This window comes from Electrona antarctica, assembly GCF_951216825.1.
Source record: "Electrona antarctica genome assembly, chromosome: 10".
NCBI classification, from domain to species: Eukaryota; Metazoa; Chordata; class Actinopteri; order Myctophiformes; family Myctophidae; genus Electrona; species Electrona antarctica.
This window is the reverse complement of record NC_136791.1, coordinates 14,049,115-14,056,907: the sequence shown is the minus strand read 5'-3', so window position 1 is coordinate 14,056,907 and position 7,793 is coordinate 14,049,115. Positions and strand designations below refer to the sequence as shown.

The 7,793-nt window shown below is 43.1% G+C and overlaps 1 protein-coding gene across 1 annotated transcript in view; it reads right to left on the bottom strand.

The window, feature by feature from the left end:
- Nucleotides 1-536: 536 nt before the first annotated feature.
- Nucleotides 537-7,793, bottom strand: part of adgrb3 (adhesion G protein-coupled receptor B3) — a gene marked incomplete at its 5' end in the record, with an annotated part of 229,890 nt that continues 222,633 nt past the window's right edge. Inside the window, 4 exons of the mRNA XM_079513219.1 lie at nucleotides 537-1,727; nucleotides 3,437-3,586; nucleotides 4,960-4,995; nucleotides 6,738-7,204. Of these exons, the coding sequence (XP_079369345.1) occupies nucleotides 1,530-1,727; nucleotides 3,437-3,586; nucleotides 4,960-4,995; nucleotides 6,738-7,204 (851 nt within the window). The 3' untranslated portion in view covers nucleotides 537-1,529. The remainder of the gene's footprint in view (nucleotides 1,728-3,436; nucleotides 3,587-4,959; nucleotides 4,996-6,737; nucleotides 7,205-7,793) is intronic.

Below are 7,793 nucleotides of genomic sequence, written 5' to 3'. Positions count from 1 at the left end.
ATCTCCCCCAAGTCATAGGGATATGCCTTTGGCTTGGTGGTTGCCAAGATGTTGGATTTCCATGCAGGAGACCTGCAGTTTTGATGTTTTACATGGTTGGAGATGGTCTCCTTACTCTTTAGACCAAACAGTGGCTCACAGGCCCCTTTATGAGTCGCGAGTAAATATCTCCTTTATTTATTTATTTTTCCTACATTTCATTTTGAATTATTTCAAAATATTAAAATAAATTATTGGGTCTCGGCCAAACATCAAATTTCCCTTTTGGGTCACGTACGGGCTAAAAGGTTTCCGGTTGTCAATGTCAATACTCAAAAGTATAACTAGAAGCGCCGCCATCTTTATTGTAGTTTAGACATCATTGAAATGACCTCTCTCCATCACTAGAGGGAGACAACGGACATACAACTGCCAGAATGTAGCTTTAACCTTTACGTTATGTGGACAATTGCATTATGTAGGCAAGTTGGTTTGTTAGTAAAGAGCAATGCAATATCACGACAGCAGACCACATAAACTCGACACAACCCCTGAAGCAGTACGAACATATTTCCTCTTTTATTTACATTCCTTTTCAAATGTTAACATTTTTCGCTATAACTTTTGATCAGGTTGGCATTTTTTTTCTTCTTTTCATTAAAATAAATTGGCACAAGTAAAACATATGTAGACAAAAGTTTATTTACACCATACAACATTTTGTTTTTAAATATTTTATACAGAGCTGCAGATGAGAGAGCTTGCTGGGATCCTTCAAGCATATTCTGCAGTATTAAAGTTGTGAAATATATTATTTATATAAAAGTGAGTATTATCTTTATTGCATTTAAAGCAATGAAGAATGTAGCTTGACAAACATTCATTTTAATATGACAGAAAAATCCTCTTTGACTCCCATGTTTTTATATTATAAAGTAAAAAGTGTAGTAATGGCCAAACAGACTGTTATAAACTTTTTAAAAACCTGCATAAATATATACATTGTGCTTCCGGGTCCAGTTTTTATGAAATCAAAACTAAACCCGACGAAGCTGGGGAACCACGTCATGACGTGTCATTTATAGTTTGTTTTGAGGTGTCGTCTAGAGAGAGAGAGAGAGAGAGAGAGTACTTTGTTTTTGTCATAGCCAATTTCTCAACAGATATTTTTGAAACACATGATGGTAAATATAGTACACCAGGCCTCACACTACACTAGTGAGAATACAAAAAGTAACACTGATGTTGTTTCCCCCCAAACCCCCCACCCCTTTTGTCCCTCAGTCGCTGTGACCTCGCGTATATGTCCTTCGTATCGTATTGGCACATGTTGTCCCTGCCATACTCGTATTATCCAGATATGTATGCCAAGGCTGTTAGAAAAGTCTGTCGCTTTTTTTCTTTTCTTTTTTGTTGTTTTTTGTGTTTTTTTGTGTGTTTTTTGTTTTGTTTGTTCTTTTCTTCAGTGCAAAATACATCCTCGCTCTCCTTCGGGTTTTTTTTTCCTGGTTTGCATTTTTTTCCCCCTAGATTTGTTCCAAAACCGTCTTTTAGACCTCCGTCTGAAAGTCTCCTTCCTGGACGTCTAGGGGTAGGTTGACACACTTTTCCCACTCTGCGGGAGTCATCTCCAACGAGTCCTTGTGTGTGTCAGATTCTAGTACATTCATAGTGGCGTAGTTCTGGTACTCACAGGCTGGGTTGTAGCTCTCCCATGGATTCTTGTTTGGCATCATCATTGCCTTGTCCTGTGGAAAAAAAACGTGGGCCAAAGAGGAGCGCGATTAGAGACAGACGGATAGCATCGTCGAGAGCTAAAATAAAACATTCTCAACCTTACTTTCATTCATTCAAGGACGCGACGGTTTGATATTATCAGGCCATGGATCCACATTTGGTTCGAAATTCCTTTAATCTCTAGGGACCCCAGTGTAAATGGTAAAATCCTCAGTGTTTAACTCTGAGAACGTGCGAATGGACCCTTTGTACACTCTCAGAGTGTACAAACCCTTTGTACACTCTCAAAGTACAAAGGGCCCCCCCGGCGTTGAGAAACGGAGCAGGTTGTCATTGTCGGTGAAACAACAACGTCGGGAGAACTATCAAATAACGGATATTGATTTATTTACTTTTTTTTTAAGTGGACGACACACGGTGCACTATTCTCACAGAGTTGTAGTGGATAATGCTTCCCTTGAAGCCCAGCAACTCCGGTCGACTATGGGCTCCAGCTGTGAAGCCCTTTTGTAATCTTGAATTTGTTGTCATTGACAGTCACAATGGAGAGAGAGATAGAGAGAGAAAGAGAGAGAGAGAGAGAGACTGACTGACTGCTCCCAGTCAGTCTACTCTACACAATGGTTACTAATGTTGTCTGCAGCCAGCTCTGCAGTAGATTCATTTGGGGGGGGGGGGGGGGGGGGGGGGGATTGGTGTTCAGGATGTGGTTATCGTTTTCTGTACAAAAGTCCTTGCAGTGGTAACTAAGCAACAAGCAGCAAATTACATTGTGCTGTGGGGGTGATTGAAATGTGAGTGAAAGAGGATTACATGCAGTGGAAAAGGCTGCTGTTGTTTAGCTGACACTAGCGCCTATATACACGCGCGCACGTGTGCACACACACACACACACACACACACACACACACACACACACACACACACACACAATGGTGTGGCTATGTTTGGTCAACAGCCAATTTGGTGCATTACACAACACAGAGGCCATTTCTGTGGATAAATGTCGACCATCCATGGCCATTATCTAGATCTCTGGTTAAGTGTGAGAGAGAGAGAGAGAGAGAAAGCGAGAGTTGTTTGGACGGTTCTCGTGTCGAAAGCCGGCGGGTTAGAATTGGAAACAATTGCACTTCAAAACAGGACTTTCAATACCTACTCCAGTGAGCATAATTCACAAACAAAAGACTCCCCACACACACACACACACACACACACACACACACACACACACACACACACACGCACGCACTTAAGTGAATAAATAGCAAAACTCGAGGCAATTATGTCTAATAGATGTTGATAGATTAAAGAATCGGCCATGCATTAATGGAATAATGATGGGTTTGCTGGGGGTAGATAAATGTGCAATGTAAATAAAAGTGCATTCATGGCCTTGCTTGCGTTTTGGAAATGGATGCACTCTATTGCAGCCGGATTACGAAAGACAGCCATCGCCCTCCCTCCTTCCCTAATTCTGGCCTTGTGGAGAAAAACGATTCGACTGCTTTAGGAGGGGGTGCGGCAGCCCTCCTCCCCTGCCAGCTGTTGGCAAGCCAAGTAGGTATAGGAGGCCCCTCTTCCACATGAATACATTAGCCGGATAACCGCTCATTTGCACAATCACACACTACGTATCCTGTGCTGGTGATCGAAAAGATCACCAGCGAGTGTTTGGATAGAGATGGTGGTTCTCTCTCTCTATTGAGCTGACAGCCACCCCCTTCCCTCTTCCCCATCTTTTTGGGGGTTTCCTGTTACTCACCATGCTGCCCATATTTGGTATGTCTCGAAATCGGTCCAGGGTTTGAAATTTCTGATTCAGTTCCTGGAACAGCTCCATGTGTCTTTTCCTGGTGTGCATGACTTTCTGCAATGGCAAGGGGTTTGTCTTGTATTCACAGCCAAATAATGCAAATCAATGCATCTTTTCGTCTCTCCACCCCCTACAGCTATTCTATTGTATATTTGAAAGTGTCTTTGTCATATTAGTATAGGCCACATTTTAATTGTGGGCCAGAAAATCGATGTAAAAAAAATACAAATTTTTTCTGCATATGTTACAAATACCTTCTAAAATAAAGGAAACACTAGCATAATAAAGACAAGCCACAATTCACTAAGACTTCTCTGCCATAATGTGCCTACTCTAGACTCTAGAGTGCCTGAATTCAGCATTATTTATTGCATAAAGTCAGTCCATCGTTATCATATTATCCATGGAGATGGAAAACAATGATGGTCTGGCCTTAGTGTTGCACTCAGCCCTGTTCACACTTGCTTGAAATGCTGGCAATTTACTGATATATTTATGAAGACTTTCATACCAGCAATATCACGTCACCCTACCTACAGTAGTCGAAATCCCTGCATTGTCATCACGACATGTACAGTACGCAGTGTTTTTATACCAGTATTGTCATGACAGTGCATCATGACGGTCCTTTTCATAAGATACATGAATCCTATGAAACAAACTGTTGTTTTATGAACAAGATGCTTCATAAAAAACAATGTTGGTATATTACTGAAATGATGAGAAATGTACATTTCGGTGCCATGTGTGAACACTGAACACCGATATTTGCATGCCGGCATTCAATGATGATTTTGGTGCTGGCGGCAATATTATGTCACGCTACCGAGTAAAACATTGTTATCGTGCGAATCTGTGAACCTGAAACAAACCCAAGGCGATGCATCCTACACAACGGCTGCCGCATCGCTTCGTTTAACGTGTTTCCTTTATTTTTTCAATTTGTATTACATGTGCAGAAAAGCCTTGAATGCAAAGGTATTGCTCAAACCTGTAGACAGGGCGGTTGGTTACGTGTCTATTTCCTCGGGTTGCAAGCCAATATAAGTATTGTTTAAGACACTGGTAAAAATCTGATGTGAAATGTGCAAATGACTTTTTTTTTAAAAGCATTCATTTTGTAAATCAACATATAGCCACGGTGTGGGTGAATGTGTAGGAGATGGAGAGGAATAAAACAAAACATGGATGTGAGAACTGCTGCCTTGTTTGTCAATTGATAACCTTGCTTTTACCTTGACTATACACAGCACAAACATACATTTTTTGTTTGGTTAAGATGATGTGGGAACTCCAATAAGCTTAAGTGCCACAACACTAGTGGTAAATCAAATGGCAAACACAAACGCAACGGAATGTCACTCGACAGCGTAGAAAAAAGCTAGAGATGCATGAACAAACGTGACAAGACCAAAAAGTCAACTTACTTCAAAGTCCATGTCAGAGTACCGTGACTTTCTTCTCTGTAAAAAAGAAAAAAAAGAGAAAAGAAAAGAATCATGATATTATATTAGACTTTGAGTATTCAGTATAGTGCAGTGCATAAATAATCAATCCAAATTGTTAACAATATGACACAATTGATTTTTAACATCCCTATTTATAATAATAATGATGAACATTATTTATAGAGCATCTTTCATGACAAAGAATGCAGCACACAGTGCTTTACAGAACAAGAAAAGCTAAGTAAAAACATGAAACAACATCAAAATCAAAGCAAAGTCAAGAATGGCATAAGGGCCTAAAAACCATATCAATCTATGAGTCTTTGAAATGTAAAATGCTTGAGAATGACTGACTACTGACTGTAGCAGTGTTAATTTAGACAGTGACAAATAGTTTTAGTTCAATTTAGTCATCTGAAATTGTTTAGTCTTAGGGCCGATTCATACTCATACCGCTGTTTCGGCTCTGTAGTACCGAAATGATTTCGGCTCGTCAGAAATTTTCAGTAGCACCGAAGAGCCGACTTTAGGACGGTACCCGCCCCCCCGAACCTCAAATTACGTCATATTGTAGGCTCTACAGAGCCGAACCGACTTTTATTCGGCTCTAAAATAGGAGTATGAATCGGCCCTTAGTCTGGTTTTAGTCGACTAAATATCAAACTATTAGTCTTTTAGTCTTACAGTCGGGCTACACTGGGAACGGAATTGTCGTGGAATCGCTCAGAGCAGAGCCTGCGTGAGTCCACAACGGTATGCAAGTGCTCTATTTTTCCACATGTCCGTTACGCAGCCTCGCCTTAGTGAAAAAAAATGTAAATGTGGAACTCTCGCTAGATGGACTGATTGTCGGTGCAGCCCCTTAGCTGCTTCCGTTCCTGGTACTGCGACAACGTTTGAGCTTGTAGAACTGCTATTTTTGCTATTTGAATTGAAATACTGCATTGTACATTTTTTTTGCAATTTTTGAATTGGAATCCTGAACAGTAACATTTTTATTTAATGCATTTAGTTATACTTATGTTAACCTTATGAACTTAAATGCAAATACATTGGACATAAAAAAGACAATATCATTTTAATACAGTACTAGTCATTAAGCTACTAATATAGAAAGTACGTAATTTAAGCGGGTCATGTTTGCATGATTGGAATTGTAAAAATCTGTCCTGGCGATTCAGGTCTGGTGACACTGCATATGGCGGCGTCAGTCTCGATCGAACATGTGATCGCAGCAGCTGATTGGCCATCAGCCCCGTCACTCGACAGCGTCAAACAACAAACATGGCTGCCCCTACTGCGGTAACTCGCGACCGTATCAATCTGGCTATTAAATCGACCTATGATAAATAGTTTCTTTACAGAAACGATATGTTTTATAAACATCATCATCCGACATATTTTACCGCTTTTGTTTACATGCTATTAGCGATCGTTAGCTGTGTTTGTTTGGTTAGCAACCGGGTTAGCCATAGCCACATGATTGCCAACGTCATCTGCTTTCCTACTATTCTGATTGGTTGGTATGAACCAATCGCCGAAGACTGCCGCTTTTACAACGCCCATCCTAGAAACTGCTGCTGTGGGGAGGGCTTTCAGTCTGAATAATGAAGTGAAACAAAATGAAAATTCAGACTGAGTGTCAGGCTACACTAATATATCAGTATTAGAATATGAACCTGAGGGCTGCATATGGCCCCCGGGCCGCTAGTTGCCCATGTATGAACAAAATGAACCCTGCTGCAGTGCCTCTTTACCTCCAAGGAGCTCATAGATATGGTGGAGCCCGTCTCGCTCCTCGCCAGCCCCGAGCCCTCCTCCATCTCGGCCAGGAAATTCTTGACGGCCGTGCGCGGCTCGAAGGGCAGGGTGGTCTGGCCCAGCTGGTGCTGCTCCCCCGGCGGGAGGGGGCCGCTGCCGCCACCGGAGCCGTACTGCTGGTGGTCCACGGCACTGAGGTTCATGTGGTCCACCATGCTGCCCCCCACCCCCACCGGGCCCCCCAGGCTGTAGTCTGGACTCAGCTTGTAGTGAGACATCAGCCTCTCGTGGTGGTGGGGCAGCGTGCCGCCGTCGTCCTTGAGCAGCGTTGGCACGCTGCCGCCCGCGGCCTGACGCGGCATGACGATGTAGTCCGTCTCCATCATCTGCTGGCCCCCCAGGTGGCCCTGCTGGCCCCCCAGGTGGCCCCCCTCCATGTCGTGGTGGTGGCCGACGCCCATGTCTGAGGGTTGGACGAAACAGTCAGATTATTTGTAAATTTCTATTTTTTTACCCCGCTATTTTTGTAACCCATTTTTCACCCGGTGCTAATTGCCTAAACTGTAATCCTGGTTGCTACTCTCCCTCTGCCAACCTGGGGAGAGCCCCGAACTGAGCTCATGCTTCCTTTCAACGCATGAGCAGGCCGCTTCTTATCACCTGACAGGAAGGAGTTTCCCTCGTAGGACGTAGCGTGTGGAAGGAACACGTTATTCCAACCAGTTCCTTTCCCTGGCTGGCCAGGGGGAGGCAGTATAGAGACCAGGATTACCGCATGTTTTTTTGTGAGAGTACCTACCCTAGGGGGACACGGGGAGAACATGCAAACTCCACACAGAATGGCCTTTTCGCCAACCCCACCTAGGGTATGGGCACTCTGATGACTGATGACGTAGAGGAGAGAAAACGCCCACAGCGTCCCTGGTGGGAATCGAACCCGGGACCTTCTAGTTGTGAGGCGACATCGCTACAGACTGCGCCACTGTACCCCCATCCCGTGGAAAGGATTCTAACAATTATGCAAAAAAAACCTGCGATCCTCTCAAACGATT